This window comes from Notechis scutatus, chromosome 7 (assembly GCF_049901735.1).
Source record: "Notechis scutatus isolate UNSWTSFEM ecotype Mainland chromosome 7, rNotScu1.2, whole genome shotgun sequence".
Taxonomy (NCBI): domain Eukaryota; kingdom Metazoa; phylum Chordata; class Lepidosauria; order Squamata; family Elapidae; genus Notechis; species Notechis scutatus.
In genome coordinates this window covers 25,929,537-25,950,139 of record NC_142015.1, presented here as the reverse complement: position 1 = coordinate 25,950,139, position 20,603 = coordinate 25,929,537, and the positions used below count along the sequence as shown (strand labels likewise).

The following is a 20,603-nucleotide window of genomic DNA, read 5'->3' as shown; positions in this document are numbered from 1 at the left end:
CGGGGCTGGGAGGGAGGAGGAGAAGGAAGTTTAGGAGGATAATTTGGAAATATTTTTATCATTCCCCCCCCTCTTTCCGTGAATTTGTTTTATATTAAAAAAAGGGGGGGGGGGTTGGTCAGAAGGCAATTTGGGAAGGGGGAAGATTAGCTGCCGTTATTGCTCCTGCTGGGTGTGGGCGCTGTTGTAGCCTTGCCGTACCCATCATCCCCAGCCAAGCATCAACCTGTCCTTTTCTTTCCTCTCCCAAATAATCCAGAATATAATAATGATAAGAATATTAATGTAATATATATTACAATAATATAATATACTAATATAATATAACAATATATTACAATAATATATAATCTATAACATAATATACTACTATACAATATACTACTATAATATATTACAATAATATACCACCTCCAGGGTGTGATTTGAAAGAAAGCAGTGGAATGAAATGGTAGGTTGATGGGGCTGGAACGAACCTTGGAGGTCATCTAGCCCCCCCCCCATTTTCCCTCTTCTCCCACCTCGTATCCTGGATAAATAATTGTCCAGTTTTTTTCTCTTGAAAACCTCCAGCGATGGAGCAACCACAACTCTGGGAGGCAAGCTGTTCCCTTGATGAATTGTTCTTGCTCTCAGGAAATCCCTGCTTAATTCCAGGTTGGCTTTCCCTTTGATTGGCTGCCACCTATTGCTTCTTGTGCAAAAGCAGCCTAGACTGGGACAGTTTACCTCCTTGGTTTCACTCCTGCACCATCCTTGGAGGTCGTCTCGGCAGAGAACCAGGATCTTTCTCTAATCCAGCAGGAGCCCTGAAGTGCTTCCTGCAAGTTTTGGGGCACGGCTCCCCAGTTTGCTTGCTGTGAGCCATACTGGCTGGCGCTGAGCGATGCTTGGTTGCTTCTCTGCTATAGAACAAAGTCTCTGGTGAATTTGGGAGCTTGCATCTCCTCATTTTATATTCCAAAAATGATCCAGCCGATTGCCTCAGGAGCAAGAGACTAAAGGAGCAGAATCCCCCGAAGTCTTCTACAACCCAAACTCTGGCTTTTGACAGTGACCGTTTTCCTCCATGCAGCATCAACAAGCACGTTTCCTCCTGGTTGGGGAAGGAAACTTTTCCTTCTCGGTCCATCTGTACAAAGAAAGAGGCTGTGACACTCATATTATTGCTACCTGCTACGATAGTGAAGAGTCTATATCTGAACAAGCTTTCACCAAATCCAATGTACAGTTTCTGAGAGACAAAGGTAAGTGAGGTGTGAGGGAAGTGGTATTGTTGTAGTTGCGTTTTTGTTGTCCTTATATTTTGTTTACCTGGGGGGGAAAATCAACTGTTAAACTGTGCATTGTTATTCTTTTAATAATCCAGGTGCTGAAGTCTACTTTTCTGTCAACTGCACAAAACTGAAGGAATACTTCTTGCCAACTATGAGGAATTTTGACCGTATTTATTTCAATTTCCCTCACTGTGGAAAAAAGGCTGGAATAAAAAAGAACAGGGAGCTTCTTGCCAAGTTTTTCTGCAGGTGAGACAAAGCAAGGCTGCGTACTGTTTCCAGACCATTATGTTTTGCATTACAAGCCTCAAAATATAAATGCCAAGAAGATAGAGCTACCTTTTGAACTTATCAATCGAGCAGGAATATCTTTGTTACTCTTAAGAGCTTTGGGCAAAGAGCTGCTGGATAGAACATGGTATGGGCAGAGGAAATATAATTGAGGATTTCTATGGCTTTGGTTCTTGGTCTTGCTATCCCTGTATGCTCCTCCAACAACAAAGATTTTTATGCAAAACAATGTTTCAGAAGTCTGCTGAAAAGACTCCTTTGGAGGTTGTCAGATCCATGTATCTGTCATTCTTCAATGGAAGAACAAGGGGAGGGAGGGTTGATACAAGTAGTTCTTTTTGATGTAATATGAATATCCTAACTCTTGTACTGAATCTGTATGACCTTTAGACAAGGTCAACCATTGCCTGGCGTCCCAGATGGCTGGAAACTTCTCACCCCTCAGAGAGATGGCAAGAGGAGAAGGGACCAGATAAATTCCAATTCCAAAAGAAACTTCCTAGGAATCTCTTCTTAGCTACGTTCTCAGAGGCGAGGGGAAAATAACGTGTTTGCTTCTGCGTATTGGCGAAATCCACATCGGACTAAGGGGAGGGGTTCTAACTCCCTTTGTCTGAGCTGCTTGCCCGGAAGGATATCAGACCCTGCTTTGAATGTCGACTTGCTTTCTTCCATCTTCAATAAAGAATTCCTTTTGAAATACCCAGTTTTCAAAAGTTCGTTCTTACCGTCTGAAGTGGGGGAGAGTCTGGACCTTACAGAGCTGTTTTTCCTTTTTCTTAAAACAAAGAAAAGAAAACTGAGAAAGACAGCTTGCTACATCGGCTGTGTGGCAAAATGGTACCCCTCTTTTTTCTTTGTTCCAGCTGTGCAGATGTTCTGGCAGAGAAAGGAGACGTCCACGTGGCACTTTGCAAAGGACAAGGGGGCACCCCTGCAGACCAGCCGGTGCGTGAGTGGCACAACAGCTGGCAAGTGGTGGAGATGGCCGCAGAAGCAGGATTTCTCTTGAGCGGCATCGAGCCATTTGATGTCAGAGACGTCGGTGGATATAAATGTACAGGCTACAGGTAAGCTGCGGCTGATCGTATGCCAGGTGCCATCTTGGATGTTGCCCCAAGAAAGGGCCTTCTTACCAAATGCTCCTGTCTCTTTTGGGAAACGTCATGCAAATTCTGTGGGTGAGAACTGCACATACACGATTTATTTCTTATAAAACTAATATGTCCCATATTGAAATTTCTATTACCTCTAGCAAAAAAAAAATTATGACTGTTGGTTCTCAGGCCTTTGTGAGGGCAAATTTATTGAAGGAACAGATTAAGTTTCTAATAAAACCCTGTATAAATTTTGGGAATAATCAGACCTATACAACCTTTGCTAACTGACTTCTTTCTGTTTATGTTGGACTACAGCTCCTTTGTCTCACAAAGATTGTTCTTCTGTTGACACCTTTCAACATGAATCTCGCCTGGTGTTTCAGTCAGCCTAATATTTACCTTCCGAATGTTGGATTCCATTGTTCTGCTTTCGGTTGGTTCAGCCAACTGTACAAATGAAAAGCCCTGATTCATTTGCTTTCTTGCTAGGAATCAGGATAAATCTTTCTGCATCGAAGGCGCGTTGAATCACATATTCACCAGGAGTGTGCCATTTCTGTATTCTCAACCTTTGATTTGCAAAGTGAAGTTGGAAGGCGAATTCGTGTCCTGCCAAATTCCACAGATGTTCCTAGATAAGATAAACAGGTATGCAGCAGAATTTCCAGATCCTTTGAGTCTGATCTCTGCATAATGTAATCAACTTGGCTGATGAGTGTGCTCTTAAATGGAACATTTAAGGGGGTCTACATTTCCTCTGGTATCCAGATGCCTTTTGGACTGAGAAACTCGAATCATGCTAAGTAATAGGCTAAAAAATCGTAACACCCTTTTACATTTACTGCTCCATCAATAATTTGCTGTTTTTGAAAGCACAACATCTTGAGATTAGTGGCTTGCCTTGTTTAACACTTCTTTTTTCCAAATATTTCCATGATCCGAACTAGGAACTTCTTAGGTATTAATTCGAAGCATCCTGTCAGAACCATAAATGAAAAACTAATCGATGGCCTCAGCAGATCATTCGCAGTTCAGAAGGCGAATTCTTCATTTCCCTTGGTGTTCAAAGACCCTTCTGCTTCTCCTTCCTCAGACGCCTTTTGGGTGATTCCTGTTGCCAAAAGTCACCCTGAAATTAAGTCTGCGGCTTCTAAAAATGACCCTGGAACTGATCAAGATTTGAGTTGGACCTTAGGACAATATTACCTTCGGCCTTCCCTGTTGGTTTTTCTTCATTCTATTGTAAAACAGAGGGACTTTTCTCCTCGGAGTCTGTTGGCCCTCAGCGGACTGGCTTTTAAAAAATGTAAAATTTCTGTTCAGGTGCCTCCTATTTTTCACGAGGCCCTCTTTATCTGTGCCCTTAAGGAAGGTGGAGAAGATGCGCAGCTCCTGATGGAGATCCTCGTGGGCACATTAAACTCTTTACTCCCGTCATCTGACGTTAAGTTGACCTTTCTGAACCAGGAGCCAGAAAGCAGTGAGCAGGAGGCCTTTCTATCTTCTCCAGAACTGTTTCTGCTCAACCCAAAACACGCCGTGACGGTGAGCTGCCAGGGCTTTGATTCTGGCCCCAAGGAATTTCGTGTCGGGACAATAAGCATCGTTCGCTGGCAACCTCCGAGCGTTCACCAAAACATGGCTTGCATCTCCTTGAACCTCGATCTTCTGGCCATGTGCGCGTGTGGCATTTCTGACTGGCGGATGCTCTGGACTCCGGACGAGCGTTTTGGCAGCCAGTTTTCAGGGGGCCGCTTAGGCCTTTTCCAGAGCTTTTCCCTCCATCCACCGACCTACGTCCACGACATCAGCTTCTGGCTCCCAGAGGCAGAAATGTTCTGTGAAGTCCAGTTTCACTCCATTGCCAGGCATGTGTCTTTGGACACGGTTGCGTCTGTCCGGCTGCTTGACCGTTTTCAGCGGCTGGGCACAGCGCCCGCCACCAGCCTGTGCTACAGGCTCACTTACCAGTCGTGTGACAAAGCGCTCGGTCGCCCCCAGGTGGCAGCCATGCAGAAGGAGCTCAGGGAAGAACTGCAGCGTTGCCTCCGGGTGATGGTTAGGTAGGGGGACCAGGAGGAGGACTTGGCGGGGCCGGTGGTGCGGGCAAAGTAGCAGCGGGAGGGAGGGAGGTGTGTGGAATATATAGAATAGTTTATTGGCCAAGTGTGGTTGGACACACAAGGAGTTTGTCTTGGTGCAAATGCTCTCAGTGTACATCAAAGAAAAGATATTTGCCACCTTGAGTTATTTACACAAAATAATAAAAGCTGGAATTTAAATAAAATAAAGGCATCAGTTTTCCCCCGACGGGCAGATTTATTTATTGACTTATTAAAATAAAGGCAATAACCTTTTTGCAGCCATAACAGCAGCAATAGCAATAACTTGCAGAAACAACATTATTGTTGTCCTTTGCCATTGCAACGGGGGGTGGGGTTGGGTGCCCATGCAGAAAACCAATCCCGGAGAAGGCAATTTAGGGACGGAGGGACATGCAAATGACATTGGAGCTCTTCCCACTAGGCCCTGCTGCCCGGCCTATGAGATTTGGTGCCTTTTACACGTCGCCCGTCGCTGCACCAAAGCGCAGCGCGAGCAAAAATATAGGAAGAGAGGGGGGGGAAAGCGATTGCGCCTGCGCCGTGCCCACACCGAGGATGGCGGCGGCCGGCGTCGCGTCCCCGCACTGAGCGCCACGAGCCCGGCCGCCTGCCCACACTCGGCATGGCAGCCAAGGGGGGCCGGCAGCGGCCTCGATGGGGCGGTGGGGATTCGGCGGCGCCTGCCCGGCAGCGAGACGAGGGTCCTGCGCCGCAGCCGGCCGCCGAGGAGAACAAAGCCGAGTAGGGGCCGAGAGCCGGGGAGGGACGGCCTGGTTTCTGCCCCAGCGGGCGCTCCGGGAGGGCTGGACTACAACTCCCATCACCCCTCAGTGTCTTCAGCCTTCCATTACAAGGGTGAAGGTACTGAGGGTTGATGGGAGTTGTAGTTTACTGCCCCCCCACCCGCTTCTGAGAACCCAGGCTATGAAAGGGGAGGGGGTTGTCTTTTCGTGTGCTGTTAATGGGGCGAGGGTATTATGGGCTGGCCGGGGGGTAAATGGGGAGGGGAGATACTGGCAGAAAGGAGGACCCCCATATTTGGGTGGGGGTGGGGAGAAGGAATGGGAATGAAATTAAAAGGAATTGCACCTCCTTTTAATTCAAATCTAATCCATTCAATGGCAAGCCTTAAGGTGCCCAGCCTCTGACATCAACAAGAGGAAAGGTACCTTAAAAATTCTCCCATCCATAAATCATACTTTTGATCTATCTATCTATCTATCTATCTATCTATCTATCTATCTATCTATCTATCTATCTATCTATCTATCTCACACACACACGCACATATACATACATACATATACACACACACACATATATACATACATACATATATACATACACACACATATACACACGTGTATATTTATATGTATGTGTATATATATGTATACATACATACACATATACATACACCCCCCCCCCCTTTAACCAGGTTCTCCTACACGGGGAGGGTTTGGTCTTTTTTAGAACAGGCCAGTTTTAAACCTTGATGCAGGTAGTATTGGATTGATTTGAAACAGGGGATCTCCAAACTCAGCACCTTTTAAGACTTTGTGGACTTCAACTCCCAGGATTCCCCAGCCAGAAATCCCAAGTTTCATAGACTACCTGACATGCTGGCTGGGGGATTCTGGGAGTTGAAGTCCACAAATTGCCAAGTTTGAAGAGCCGTGATTTAAAATAAGCTCTCAGTAGCATTGAAGCAAAGAATGAGTGAGGTTCGGGTCCAAGGGAGCATTTTCATCCCATGATTGGCCTTATACGCCTTTAATGCCCCAATTTGGCCCTCTAGATTCTCTCCCATCAGCCTTTCTGGATACTCCGTTGTGTCCGAAAGCCAGGATAGCTGTCCAAGCAGCACCGTTTTCTTCCTCTCCATCATTTCTCCCCTTGCTTTCCGTCTTCCTTAATTTACAGGGTTAATAACAGCCACTTTGCTTTTCTGTCAGGTCCTCAGGAACCAAAGCAGGCCACGTCTGGGCTCCTGAAGGATCAACGGCTTTCAAGTGTCTAATCTCAGCCAGGTTCTGTGCAGCTTTGCTGAGTAACATCTCTGACTGCGATGAAACCTTCAACTACTGGGAGCCTGTGAGTAAATCGTCCTTGCCTGCGGTAATAACACCTCTTATTAGCTTGCAGGAGAGCGAAGGTTTCATCAGCCTCTTTTAATCACTTGCTGGATTTAAAGGTCTTGACTCGCTCTCAGCCGAACCCTTTGAAACCAGGTCGCAGATCCTGTCGAGATTAGCTTCTTAGGGCAATCATCAGGGCACCAAATGCCTCCCATAAGTCAAGTTTTTTATTCATATACTAGCCGATAACCTGGCGTAGCCCCGGTATTTATTTAATCCTAATCCTGTATTAGACAGGAAAAGCCCTGATTTCGGCAACCCGGAACAAACGTAGTTTCTAATGTTGGATTTTCCTCTTTATCAGAGAGAGCCTCCTTGTGAAGCCATTACCATTATGACAACATCATGCTGTACATTAGAAGCCATTTGAAGGCAGTACAGTAGAAACCACCTGAAGACACAACAGAACACCCCCCCCCCCCCCAAGGGCTAGCATAGCTGACTGGAGAATTCTGGGAGTTGAAGTCAACAAGTCTTAAAGTTGCCAAGTTTGGGGATCCCTGACCGGGATGATTGAGACTCTCTATAGACATATTTTCCTTGTATGCCTATACATTGTAGAAAGCAAAACATTGGACATCTTTGTTGTTGTGAGTTGCTTTTATAGATGCACTACCTCGTTTATGGCAAAGGATTCCAGACGTGGGAATATTCTCCTGTTTATGCCATTCGCTCCTATGCGTACCTGTGGCTCCATGCTCTGCCGGCCCTCTTCCATGCTAGAGTTCTCCAAACAAACAAGGTAACACGAATTGGAGTCACGTGTCAGTTGCCCCAAATGCAGGTCATAAATCCCTTTTCAATGTCCATCGTAATTTTGAACGGTTGCTAAGTGACTGGTCGTAAGTCAAGCACTACCTCTGTGCCTTAATTTTTCTTTCTTAAGCCCGCTGTGTCTTCAGTCTCCTCTCTCTGAGATTGCTCCTTCCTTTCTTTTGTGTTCCTGGACAGCAGGTAGAGCTGTTGCCCCCTTTTTTTAACACTGTGTGTTGTCGTGCTGGGCTCTGTGCTTCTTGGGGGGAAGTTGTGGCTTTGTTGGCAACTCCCCCATGCTCAGGCTGGCGGGAGAGTTCTCATAATGGGAGGGAGGCAGCTCCCAAGGCCTGCAGTTCTGCACCCTGACCTACTCAACCCAGGTCTAATCAAAATATAATGTAGTCAATCTAACGGACATACCGAATGGCAAACTGGATCGCATTGAAAAACAACAACAACAACAACAACCTGGTAGCTTTATCATTCTGCACTTTCTGTGAACACAACCACTGTCTGTAGAAATTTTGTAACGGGAGCTGTTCTTCCTAGGTCCTCATCTTCTACTTCCTGCGCTGCCTTTTGGCCTTCCTGAGTTGCGTTTGCGAGCTTTATTTTTATAAGTGAGTATCAGCCAGGACCCTCTTGTTTGTTTGTTTATTTTGTTTATTTATTTAGTTTGTCAAGCATGTATGAGAAAACATGAACATAACATATAAACATGTAAGTATAAACAGAGATAAGTATAGCATCAGGGATTCTATTGGGAGTGGAGGAGTGGAGGACTCTTCTCGTGAAATACCTTTAGACTTGCTCAATTATCTTTGCGCACTGTATTGTCGAAGATCTCCATCTGCTGTGTAATGGTTACAGCAGCCAAAAAAATGTTGGTTCCTAATATTCCACAATCTTGAAGGGCTTCCTGCAGATGTTTCATTACCAGACTAGGTCACATCATCTGTGTCTGAAGGAGCAGAATTGGTGTGTTGGCAACCAACTCTATTTAAACAGCCAGCAAACATCACTCCCCCATACACTGATGATATGATCTGGCCTGATCATGAGTTGTCTGCTGGAAAAATAAATCCCAAGTTTCAAAGAATATCTGATAGTTAAACTTTAGCTATATATACTTTTGGTTGTGGTGGCAAAACTCTTTGGGGTGTTTCAGGATATTCACATTTTGTCAGCCACACCGAAGGCTTGAATCAGTTAAAAATCCTAAAAGCTGCTGTAGATTTCTGGATCGTTTTATCCAGGTTATTGAGCAAAAAAAAAGGATACCTTTTAAAAAAAGGCATTATAATATTAGATTAATTGTGCACAGCCATAACCGCTATCCCATAATACTGTGTCTATGCTGCTTTGAGGCTGATGAAGGGCTGATGCCCAGATGGAATCTTAGGAAAGGTGTGAAAGGCTCAAGATAGTAAGTTCTGGTTGAGGTTAGTTAGTTTTGAGTAGTTCTGAAATCCAGTAACTTCAGAAGCAGATTTCATTTAACAGAATAGCAGAGTTGGAAGGGACCTTGGAGGTCTTCTAGTCCAGCCCCCTGCTTAGGCAGGAAACCCTATATCATTTCAGACAAATCATTATCCAATCTCTTCTTAAAAACTTCCAGTGTTGGAGTATTCACCGCTTTTGGAGGCAAATCGTCCCATTGATGAATTGTTGTATGTCAAGAAATTTCTCCTTAGTTCTAGGTTGCTTCTCTCCTTGGTTAGTTTGCGCCCATTTCTTCTTGTCCTGCCTTCAGGTGCTTTGGAAAATAGATCGACCCCCCTCCTCTCTGTGGCAGCCCCTTAGTTTTAGCTTAGCATAGTTTTAGATCACTGGGGTACTTTGATCACTTCCACTCCGTTTTCACTTCCGCTCCGTTTTCACTTCCCCAAGCACCACACCTGTTGTTCTGTCCCTGAGCTACAACCGGAAGCTGCTGGTGCAGAATACCTGGCCTGCCTTTTCCAAGGCTGGGAGATCTCAGCTAGGTGAGCCATCCTGAAATGCTTGGCGCCCCCCGAAACAGGCTCCCTTTTCTCTCCTCTGTTTCCCAGGGCAGTGTGCAAGAAGTTTGGGCTTCATGTGAGCAGGCTTATGCTGGCTTTCTTGATTCTTAGCACCGGGATGTTCTGCTCGGCCTCAGGTAAGTTAAGAAAGGAGCCGGGCAGGGACCAATTTTGCGGTTCGATTAAGTACATCCGGTTTTCAACTGACAATCACCTAACTGGAAAAATTCATCGTTAGGCAGCGCCATTCTTAAGCAAGGCATCACAAGACCGCACCCAATTCTACAGCTTGTTTGCCACCGTCATTAAGTAAACCACTGTAGTCTCTAAGTGATTTAAGAGCTGACCGGCTGTTGTAAGGCTGATGCAATGAGGATCAATCATCATGGTTATTGCCGCTTTAAGACTGAGGATGGGTCCCACAAGGTTTTACCACTTTAAGAAGCTGTCTATAGATGTTAGGTCATGAGAGGGTGTATCTGTCTCCCCTTGTGTTCTGTCTCCATTGTGGTTCTTCATGCAGAGTAAAGAAGATTGATTGATTGCCAGGTATTTGCCTATCGTGTATATGAATATATATATATAGCTGTCTTGTATATAAACTACTGTTAAAAGGACAGAGCCTCTGTGTGAGCTGGGTTTTGCTCCTGGGTGGTCTCACAATAGTAGTCACGCTGCAGACACTCTTAACATCCTGCCTCTTCTTCTTTGCAGCCTTCCTTCCCAGCAGCTTCTGCATGTATTGTACCATTGTAGCCATGACAGGCTGGTACATGGACCGAACATCCTTGGCAGTCCTGGGTGTGGCCGCCGGAGCCATTGTGGGTTGGCCGTTCAGCGCAGCGTTGGGGTAAGAGGGAGTCAGAAAGAGGGATGTTCGGGAAGTGTTCAGGATGGTAGGATGTGAACAGTAGCATCCAGAGGCGTGTTTCTCAACTGTGGCGACTTTAAGGTGGGTGCACTTCAGCTGTGCTGGCGGGGGAATTCTGGGAAATGAAAGTCCACCCATCTGAAAGTTGCCAGGGTTGAAAAACTCGGCTCCAGAGGGTCATTCGGGAACTGGGATTGGAGGATGCTTCCCAAACGCCACCTTTCTAACTAGGTGATATCAGCAGTGCTAGAAAAGAAGAGGGTGTGCAGAGTGGAGGAGGAGGAGAAGAAAGAGTGGAGGAGGAGGAGGAGAATTGTGGGCTCCTTGGTGTTCTCTGAGTTTGGTTTTTTTGCAGACGTTTCATGACCCAACTAGATAACATCATCAGTGGTAGAAGGGAGGAGGCTTTGTGGAGAGGAGGAGAAAGAAGTTGGAGGATTGTGGAGTTCTTGGTGTTCTCTGAACTTGGTGGGTTTCTTGCAGACATTTCATGGCCCAACTAGGTAACTTCATCAGTACTAGAAGTGAGTGGGATTTGTGGAGAGGAGGAGGAGGAGGAGGAGGAGGAGGAGGAGGAGGAGAATAAGTTGGGGGATTGTGGAGTTCTTGCTGTTCTCTGAGCTTGGTTGTTTTCTTGCAGACGTTTCACGACCCAACTAGGTAACATCATCAGTGCTAGAAGGCAGTGGGGTTTGCTCTATTGATGTACTAGTAGCTGGCTCTGTCAGTGTTGGTGGGAATCACCTTGGTGCTTCCTTGATTAGGCTGTTGGTTACTATTTGACTGAGCTGGTAATTCCTTGATTGGAGTATTAGGTATTACGTTGAGCTAAAATACTTTCCCACACCTTCACTAATAACATCCCTCGGTCTTCCATTGGGCAGCCTCCCAATTGCCTTCGACTTGCTGGTCCTGAAGAGGCGGTGGAAGAGTTTCCTGCAGTGGTCCTTGGTGTCCCTACTGGTGTTTCTGGTGAGTCTTCCAAGGTCAGCGCGGCAACCCTTGCTTCTGGCGGGCTTCTACATCACCCTTCGCCCTTGAGGACGACAGCCCTTCCCCCACTAAGCAGAGTAGCCGTTCCATCCTGCATTTTCCAAACTGGGGAAATCCAAACGCTGGCATGATGTGGTCCAGAGTGCAGGACCAAGCTCTGAAGGGTGGCTTGTTTCTCCACGAAGGTGCCCATGGTGGCCATCGATAGCTACCACTATGGGAAGCTGGTGGTAGCCCCTCTGAACATCATCTTGTATAACGTCTTCACCCCACACGGGCCAGACCTTTACGGTGAGTCTACCTGCGGGCAGGAGGAAGCGTTTTGGGACGGTGGTGGGGTGGTCACACGGTCTTCCTTTCTCCCTCCCCGGATTTTATGTCCCCATAGAAATAAAACTTTGCATGTTGGAAGTCAGCTGTGGTTACAAAAGGCGATCATATCACACACATGCAGACTCCTGGCTGTTCTGACTCGGGCTTCCCCAAATCACAAAGCAGACTTATCATCCCGTCGAAATCCCTTTTATTTAGGCTAATGTGAATTCCTCTCATTCACATCCAGCAAAGTCCCGGCAAACAATCTTTCAAGGGTGATTGACAACCACAGACCTTATCAGGCTTGGAGAGCTGCCAGGCCGATAGCTTCCAAGCGCAACGCTGTACAAGAAGATACTTGGCAAGGAGTCTCTGAGGGGCACAAACAAATCTTCACACTAATTAAACGAACTAATTGTCTCCTGCAAACCCCATTCCCCTTTCGTTCCTCTTTATTCCCTATGGGAAGGGCCATTCACCGTCCACCTGTGCCTTTACTCCCAAGTCGACCCTTATTCCTTAAGCGTTCTCTTCTCCTGACAGCTCTGCGCATGTGCACATCAGGAATAGGCTCCAGCTGTTCTACTTCCCCACTGATCTCTGACTCTGAAGGCAGCTGATAACTGTCGGATGGTCCTGGTCCCATCTCTGCCTCTGACGAGCCCTCATCAGAGCCTTCCCCAGACTCCAGGACTGGCCTATGTTCCTCCTCATTGTCCGAATCTACCGCCAGCTCCACCGGCCACTGGCGGCCACAACACTGGCTGGGCTAGAGTCTCCAGGGAGCTCCTGACTTCTTTCTCCTTTCCTTCCTTGCAGGCACGGAGCCCTGGTCCTTCTACTTCATCAACGGCTTCCTGAACTTCAACGTGGCCTTCATCCTGGCCTTGCTGGCTTTGCCCTTGACCTGCCTGATGGAGACCCTCCTGCAGAAGTTTCGTGGTAAGCCCCTTAGACCTCAACACCTGGGTTATGGGGAAGAGTCCCTGGGCAGACTCGGCCAGCCCCTCTGCCCCTGCCTCCAAAGAGCGGAGCCTCCCAAGCGCAGAAGACCCTTCGCCAACGTCCTGGTTCAGGAAAAAGGCTGTCCCATCCACCCCAAGAACCCTCCTGCTCCATTTATTTCTTCTTCTTATTTATTTCGTCCAATTTTTATAAGGCAACCCCGGCCGGCTTACAGCTTATAAAAAGACAAATTAAAATAACAACCAAAGCGTTAAGACGACACACACTGACGTTTTACAACTCTGCCCAAAACAAGAACAACCACCCAGGTTTCTCTTTCCTTCCGCTACTGATCTGCCACTGTCCCTTCTTCCAGTCCAAAACCTGGGCCGCCCGTACTGGCTGACACTTTCTCCCATGTACATCTGGTTCCTGATCTTCTTCATCCAGCCGCACAAAGAGGAGAGGTTTCTGTACCCCATCTACCCCCTGATTTGTCTCTGCGGAGCAGTGGGGCTCTCGGCCCTCCAGGTGCGTTTTGGGGGGCAGGAGCAATGTGGGGCAGGGGGCAAGAGAGGAGGGATGGGCAAGGGGGGGTTTTTTCTCCCGGTGGACCTTACTCAGGGGTGGACTGCTATACCGGTTTGCACCGGTTCACGCGAACCGGTTGTTAATTTTATGGCCAGTTTGGCGAACAGGGTGATGCAGGAGGCCGACTAGGCCACGCCCGCTCAGCAATTGGGCAAAGAACCGGTTGTTAAATTATTTGAAGCCCAACCCCGGCCTTCCTTTTGAGCAAGGGTCTCCTAACTTGGCAGCTTTAAGACTTATGGACTTCAGCTCCCAGAATTCCCCAGCGCTCATGTTTTTCTCTTCCCCCCACCCCACTCCAGAAATGTTATCACTTTGTCTTCCAACGGTACCGTCTGGAGCATTACACCGTCTCTTCCAACTGGCTGGCGCTGGGCACCGTCCTGGTCTTCGGCCTGCTCTCCTTCTCCCGCTCGGTGGCTTTATTCAGAGGTGGGTCTGGGCAAGGCAAGGAGGCATCCTGGGGTCTACGACCATTTGCCACGGCCAGCTCGCCATGGGACAAGAGTTACACTAATATCAAAGAGATTGGCGGAATAGACTCATTAAAGAAAGGATGCAAAAGGAGGGGCAGAATGAAATGGGAACGGCAAAAAATTAAAATAATTTTTATTTATTGCAAATCATGAAATAGAATAGTTAAAATTGTCCTGCAGTGAGTTTTCCCATAGCGAGTTGCCTATGGTGAGTTGGCCATGGTGAGTTGGCCTTGTTGAGTTGGTCTTGTTGAGTTGGCCATGTCCATGCCGAGTTGGCCATGTTGAGTTGGCCATGTCGAGTTGGCCATGTTGAGTTGGCCATGGCGAGTTGGTCATGTTGAGTTGGCCATGGCGAGTTGGCCATGGCGAGTTGGCCATGGTGAATTATCCCCAGCAAGTTGGCTGAAGCAAGTTGTCCCATTCCTGGGTTTCCATTCTTTGACCATGCAGAGCAATTAACCAGTAGCTCTTCTGCAGGGGTCAGTTCCTCTTCCCCATCCCCCACCCTTACTCCTGCAGCGATCCACTAGGTTACAATCAAGCTTCTTGGGGGAGGGGTTAGGAATCATCATTCAGCAATGATGATTGACTAGGACTTTGTCTAAGATGGCTTTCTAAGTCTTGATTCCCTATAGGTTTTGGGGGGCAGGGAGAGAGGCCTATCCTGACTCCCTGAAAAGTTCTAAGCTACGTTGAGTCCATAATTTGGAGGGGTGTGTGTGTGTGTCTTATCATCGATAAGTGTCTTTCAGCCTTGGTCACCTGAAGTTTGTGGACTTCAACTCCCAGAATCCCCTAAGCAACAAGCTTGAGCAATGGCTTCAGCCTTCTGGCTGGGGAATTCTGGGAGTTGAAGTCTCGCCTGTCTTAAAAGGTGAAAAAAGAGTTTGGACACACAGCCTGATCTTCCCCAGATGTTGCGACGGTATCTTCCCTGGAGACCTCAGCCAACCTTGAGCCTTTGGGGAATTCTGGGACTTTTTGCCTCAACATATCTGGTTGGAGAAGCATTTGAAGGGGACACTGGCTAATTTTTAAGTGGGTTTTCAGTAGCTGTGGCCAACTTTTCTCCTCTTTTCCCCCCAAATGCTACTTTTGCTGGCCAGGTTACCACGGGCCTCTGGACCTGTACCCAGAGTTCCACAGAATTGCCACTGACCCCACAATCCACACCTTGCCCGAAGGCAGGACGGTCCACATCTGTGTCGGGAAGGAGTGGTATCGGTTTCCCAGCAGTTTCGTCCTCCCGGAGAAGTAAGTTCTCGGTCCAAAGTGAAGTTTGATGACTGCCTGGGGGGCACCCCTCATGCCAGCACAAAGGGGACCCTGCCTGGGCCACGAAGCCAAGGGAGGTAGGAAGCCGTAGACAGACAGAGCTGCATTTCTGAGAAAGAAGAAAAGGGCAGAGAATCCGGACTGGCATTTTACGCAGGGGTGCCCATCTTCGCTGCCTTCTCACAGCTTCATTGCCCGTTTGCCCCACATGGCAAATAGGGTCCCCCCTGCCACCAGCCAGCCGGCCCTTCCCCACCCTCCACCCCTCTGCCTGCCTCCATCTTGTGCTTGCCCACTTCAAAGCCCAGGAACACCCTTAATAAAACCGTCTATGCCCCCTTTTCTTCCCGCAGCTGGCAACTTGAGTTCATTGCCTCCGAATTCCGGGGCCAGTTGCCCAAACAGTTTGCCAAAGGTCCGGGGGCCACCCGCCTTGTGCCCACCAACATGAATGATCAGAACCAAGAAGAACCTTCCAGATATGTAAGTGGAGCCGTCTTCTATTCGTCTAGGCCGGTCTCTCGCGTAGCACATTGCCCACCCCTCTGCAAAAGTGGGCCCAAATCTTGCCAGTTTGACTGCTGGGCTCTGTCCCTCTCGGTAGGCTTAGGGCGGGGGTATCCAACTCAATTTCAATGAGGGCCGCATTGGCGTTGTGTTTGACCTCGGTGGGCCGGGATGGATGTGGCCCGGGTGGGCGTGGCTAGCTCGACGTCACTCATGTCGGGGGCGCTTTGTGATGGCTTGAGCGTCCTGCCAGCGAAAAGGGGCTCCCCCTTTTCTTTGGTCTTTTTAGTTGCCAGCAGAAAGGGAGTGGGGAAAGCAGTGCATTCCTTAAATGCTTCAGATAATTGCTAGGCAGCCGAAGCTGTTGGCACGCAAGATTATTACTGGGGAGCTATGGATGTGTCCCATTGGAGAATATACATCCAGGGGGTGGGGGAAAGACCAGGGTCAAGGGAGAAATGAAGGATGTGTCTTAGTGTCAGCTGCACCCAGGTAACGCTGACACGGTCACTCCTAATAAATCTTTTTTTTTTGTTACTCTGAGAAATGCAGCTAGAGACTTACGATTTGAATGGAGGTGGATTTGTCGGAGTCCTGACACAAGGAATTGGTCTTGGTGAGAGCATTTGCACCAAGACAAACTCCTTGTGTGTCCAGTCACACTTGGCCAATAAAGGATTTAGTTCAGTTCAGTCAGTTCAAGAAGCTTCTTCAGTTTAATTCATTCCAGCGCGGATGAAGTTACCTAGTTGGGTCATGAAACGTCTGCAAGAAAACCAGTCTTGCCGGAAGGAGTTCCTCTGGCAGGGCTGGGACCAGCTGCCCTCTTCCTGCTGCTCGGGCAGCTTTGCTCAGAGCAGCAGCCCCTCCCCCCCAGCAGCCTGCCTGAAGCCAGAGAGACCCCTCCCTCACCGAGGCTCTTTCCTCCCGCAGTTCGACCTCTCCAAATGCCACTACCTGGTGGATCTGGACAGCCCCGACGAAGCTCCCCGGGAGCCCAGGTACGCGGCTAACAAGGAGGAGTGGATCACGATCGCTTACAAGCCTTTCCTGGATAGCTTAAGGTGAGAGGGCACGAGGGCCAGGCTGGCCCGGGAAAACCCTCGGGCTCCTGGTGGGTGGAAACGCGCCTCGGACGCCAGCTTGGGCGATGGGGCGGGTGTCACGTCAGGCCAGCCGCCATCTTGCAGCCAAGAAGGGTTGGGTCTCCCAGCAAGAGATCCGGCCCTGTGGGTCATCAGCACGCCAGCCTTTCTCCGCACCCCACCCCCTTGCCAAATGAGATTCGGGGTGGGGGAGGGGGGTGCTGGAGTTCGCCCAGGGGTTGGGCTACAAAAATTTCAGCAACCGGTTCTCTGGTGGGCGTGGCCTAGTTGGCCTCCTGCACCACAGCCCTCCCCAGACTCCGGAGGCCTTTCTCGAGACTCCGAGAGGGGGAAAACAGCCTTCCCTGGGCTCCGGAGGCCTCACAACACGGCCTATTTCCTGCCTCCATGTGGGCGCTGCACTTACCTGGCATCTAAAATGGGGTGCGTGGGGACCTCAGGGAGGGGAGGGGTGGACAGGGCCAGCCAGGGGTGGGATTTACGGCAGAGGTCTCCAAACCCCGCAACTTTTAAGACCTGTGGACTTCAACTCCCAGAATTCCTCAGCCAGAATTCCAGATCAGTTTATATTTAGAGTTGGGTCTGCTGAAATCAATTGACCAAAGGGCTGTAAAAATTCCACTGAAATGGGGTTTTAAGGATGTTTACCTCGTATCCCGAAACCCAATTGCCCAACTTGCAATATTGGTCTCTTCAGAAACGAGACTTAAAACAGTAGAAACAATCTAAAATGGACAAAGTTCAGAATTTGATTGGGTGGATGAAATAATCCACGCAGTGGAATTTGACGCCACGGTGATGAACCTGGTTTAGATTGTGAAGGTCCACTAATGCAGAGGTCTCCAAACTTGGCCCCTTGGAAGACTTGTGGACTTCGGAGCTGGCTGGAGAATTCTGGGACTTGAAGTCCACACGTCTTAAGGTTGCCAAGTTTGGGGACCCCGGATTTACGGGTTCGCCGAACTGCACAGATTCTTAGCTGGAGAATCAAACCGAAACCCGTGTGAACCCGTAACCACCCAGTCACCCCTGAGTTCGCCCCATCCCATCCCTTCTCATCTAGGTCAGGGGTTGGACTAGAAGACCTCCAAGGTCCCTCCTAACCCAGTGAATCTATGGATTTACATCCATCTTTGGTCACCTTTTCCCCCTTGCTGGGGGTGGGTGGGGAGGGAATAGAGGGAGTGCTGTCACGGCTTCTCTCTAATTGCTGGATGAGGGGGTGGAGAAGGGAAGAGGCAGGGTGAGAATTCCCCTGGGGAGAGAGACCAGCGGGAGGGAGGTTGGGAACAGCCGGTCAAATATCTCCCACCCACCCCCCCCGCCTTCCCCAGGGAAATCCATCGTAAGGCAGTTGCCTCTTCTGTCCTTGGTTCACAGGGGCCGGTGGCATTTCTCAGCTGGTGCTTTGCAGCCCCGTTGAAAGGAAGGAAAGAAGGAAAAAGAGAGGGGAGGGAGGATGGGAAGAAAGGAGAGGAGAGGAGAAGGAATGGAGAAGGGAGGGAAGGAAAGGAGGAGGAGGGGGGAGGGGAGGAAGGAGGGACATGCAAGGAGGGAAGGAAGAAAGGAGGAGGAAAAAGGAAAGGAAAGGATGGGAGAGAGGAAGGAAGGAAGGAAAGGAAGAGGGAAGGAAGAAAGGAGAGAAGGAAATGAGGGGGAGAGGCAGGAAGAAGAGAAAAGAACGGAAGGAAGGAAGAAAGGAGGAGGAGGAAAAAGGAGGAAAGGAAAGGAGGGAGGAGAGGAAGGAAAAGGGAAGGAAGAAAGGAGAGAAGGAAAGGAGGGGAGAGGCAGGAAGAAGAGAAAAGAATGGAGGGAAGGAAGAAAGGAGGAGGAGGAAAAAGGAGGAAAGGAAAGGAGGGAGGAGAGGGAAGGAAGAAGGGGAAGAGGAAGGAAAGAAAGGAGGAGGAAGGAGAGGGAGGAAAGGAAGAGAGAAAGAGAGATGAGAGAAAGAAGGAAGAAGAATGAGATGAAGGAAGGGGAGGAGAGGAAAGGGAAAGAGAGAAATACACACGGAGGGAGGGAGGGAGGGGGTCGGAGGAGTATGCAGAAAGAGGGAATGCCCTCCCCCTCCCCTGCAGCTCCTCAGGGGGGGCCTTGATCCTCCTTGCAAGGGCTGCTCAGCTCCTGGGGGGGCGGGGGAGACCGGATCCCTCCACCTGTGCCAGATTCCTGCTTCTGGGACAGCCGAGAGTCTCCGGCTGGCGTCACAAAGAGAGCCACAAAGGCAGCTCTCGCTGGGCTCCGAGAAATGCAGCAGGAAGGCCTGGGAGGGGTCCAGCTGCCCTCCCCCACCCTCCACCCACGTCCAATTCCCCACTCCCCAGTGCTTCCAAGGCAGCAGGTCAGCAGCCCTCCTCCACCTCAAGCCCACGGCCAGCTTTCCCTCCATCCGCTTGGCAACCACCCCCCAAAAGCCCCCTTTCTCTCCCCTTCGGGCCAAAGTGGAGCCCCAGGCATGAGCAAGAATGGGGGGGGGCTTTGCCTTTGGGGGGGGGGGAGGACGGAGGAAGGCCTTCCCAAGCGAGGTGGGCATGGAGGGCAGAGCCAGACGCTTTGAGGGAGTGAAAGGTCGGTTCCGTTGAAATTCGGCTTCCTTGTCAACATTAAACTATCCTTGCATCAACTGTCCCTGTCCCTTTAAGGCTTGCGGGCTTCAACTCCCAGAATTCCCCAGGAGCGGGGAATTCTGGGAGTTGAAGTCCACAAGTCTTCAAGCTGCCAAAGATGGAGACCCTCCCGGCTGCCTGAAGGAAGGGACCCCCACCCCATCCAAACCTTCTCCTCCTCGTCTTCTTAGATCCTCAAGGTTGTTCCGGGCTTTCTACGTTCCTTTCCTCTCCGACCAACACACAAACTACATGAACTACACCATCTTGAAGCCTCGGCGGGCGAAACTCGGCCGGAAGAAATCGGGAGCCTAGAAAGGATTGAAGAAGAGACACTCCCAGCTTCCTCTTTGGATTTTGGGATCCTCTCCCCAATTTTGTGAGTTCCGGCCTAGGAGAGAAAGAAAAGAAAAGAAAAGAAAAGAAAAGAAAAGAAAAGAAAAGAAAAGAAAAGAAAAGAAAAGAAAAGAAAAGAAAAGAAAGAAAGAAAGAAAGAAAGAAAGAAAGAAAGAAAGAAAGAAAGAAAGAAAGAAGAAAAACTTGTTCTGTTGGTGACGGTTTCCCGTTTTGTCGGCAAGATCTAATGGTTCCTTTTCACACACAAACACACACACACACACACACACACACACAGGGGAAAACATTTTACCAGGTATTTTTAATGCTGGTTAAGGAAGCCAAAAGAGCAGAACTGATTCCTGGCTGCAGAGCAGAGCAGAGTGGGCTGGGCAGGGCTGCTGTGGGGCCTGGGGTCATTTCCAAACACCCCACAACCCTCCCCACCCCTGCCTATCTATTTGCCCCCCCGAGCAAACGCCTCCATCGGACGCCTCGCCAGGTCACCGCTAAATGTCTGCAAGAGAAAGAACAAAGCTCCGGATGCACCTTCCATTTTGTGTGTGTGTGTGAGAGAGAGACACACACGGTCTTCGGTCTCAGCCTAAGCCAAAATAATTTGCACTTTCCAAAAATTGTGCATTTTGGTTTTCAAAAGCACCGCCGTCTTTCTTCCCTGCTCTCCCCCCAAAAAACAACACCTTTTTAAAAAGGATTTTCCTTTGGACTCTTCGCCAGGTTGGTCAAGAAAACATCTGGCCGGATTGTGTCTGTGGATCTGGGGAGTGGGCATCCAATGCTGGTTGTTCCCCTTTCTTCACCACCACTGTTGGCTGTGAAATACCGTTTCATTCCATCCCACCCGCACGGGCTCTGTAAACTTCAGTGTTGATTAAAAAGAAAATTGGC

At 49.0% G+C, this 20,603-nt stretch overlaps 2 protein-coding genes across 4 annotated transcripts; both read left to right on the top strand.

Moving 5' to 3' along the window:
• The first annotated feature begins 8 nt into the window (after nt 1–8).
• FDXACB1 (ferredoxin-fold anticodon binding domain containing 1) lies at nt 9–4,735 on the top strand. The gene is made up of 5 exons (XM_087970195.1): nt 9–1,247; nt 1,370–1,526; nt 2,435–2,638; nt 3,158–3,316; nt 3,616–4,735. The coding sequence occupies exons 1-5, from the start codon at nt 1,070–1,072 to the stop codon at nt 4,733–4,735; spliced, it is 1,818 nt and encodes a 605-aa protein (XP_087826321.1). The 5' UTR covers nt 9–1,069.
• ALG9 (ALG9 alpha-1,2-mannosyltransferase) lies at nt 4,676–20,603 on the top strand. Of its 3 annotated transcripts, none has more exons than XM_087970194.1 (15): nt 4,676–4,731; nt 6,729–6,867; nt 7,507–7,653; nt 8,217–8,287; nt 9,719–9,807; nt 10,385–10,520; nt 11,426–11,513; nt 11,720–11,825; nt 12,669–12,791; nt 13,171–13,325; nt 13,688–13,817; nt 14,971–15,118; nt 15,493–15,622; nt 16,580–16,710; nt 19,550–20,603. In XM_087970194.1, exons 3-15 carry the CDS (start codon nt 7,519–7,521, stop codon nt 19,671–19,673), a joined length of 1,566 nt encoding a protein of 521 aa, XP_087826320.1. In that variant the 5' UTR covers nt 4,676–4,731; nt 6,729–6,867; nt 7,507–7,518; the 3' UTR covers nt 19,674–20,603. The 3 variants fall into 3 exon arrangements, with proteins under 3 accessions (XP_087826320.1, XP_087826318.1, XP_087826319.1); XM_087970192.1 differs by lacking the exon at nt 4,676–4,731 and adding an exon at nt 5,294–5,514 and having other exon boundaries at nt 7,519–7,653; XM_087970193.1 differs by lacking the exon at nt 4,676–4,731 and adding an exon at nt 5,311–5,514.

What these genes read in the sequence shown, in the direction of transcription:
- FDXACB1 (XM_087970195.1), top strand. Translation starts at nt 1,070, where the DNA reads ATGCAGCATCAACAAGCACGTTTCCTCCTGGTTGGGGAAGGAAACTTT. An exon ending in ACAGTTTCTGAGAGACAAAG is followed by an intron (nt 1,248 to 1,369) that starts GTAAGTGAGGTG and finishes TTAATAATCCAG; the next exon opens with GTGCTGAAGTCTACTTTTCT. An exon ending in TTCCTAGATAAGATAAACAG is followed by an intron (nt 3,317 to 3,615) that starts GTATGCAGCAGA and finishes GATCCGAACTAG; the next exon opens with GAACTTCTTAGGTATTAATT.
- ALG9 (XM_087970192.1), top strand. Translation starts at nt 5,396, where the DNA reads ATGGCAGCCAAGGGGGGCCGGCAGCGGCCTCGATGGGGCGGTGGGGAT. An exon ending in GCCGAGGAGAACAAAGCCGA is followed by an intron (nt 5,515 to 6,728) that starts GTAGGGGCCGAG and finishes CTTTTCTGTCAG; the next exon opens with GTCCTCAGGAACCAAAGCAG. An exon ending in TGCGAGCTTTATTTTTATAA is followed by an intron (nt 8,288 to 9,718) that starts GTGAGTATCAGC and finishes TCTGTTTCCCAG; the next exon opens with GGCAGTGTGCAAGAAGTTTG.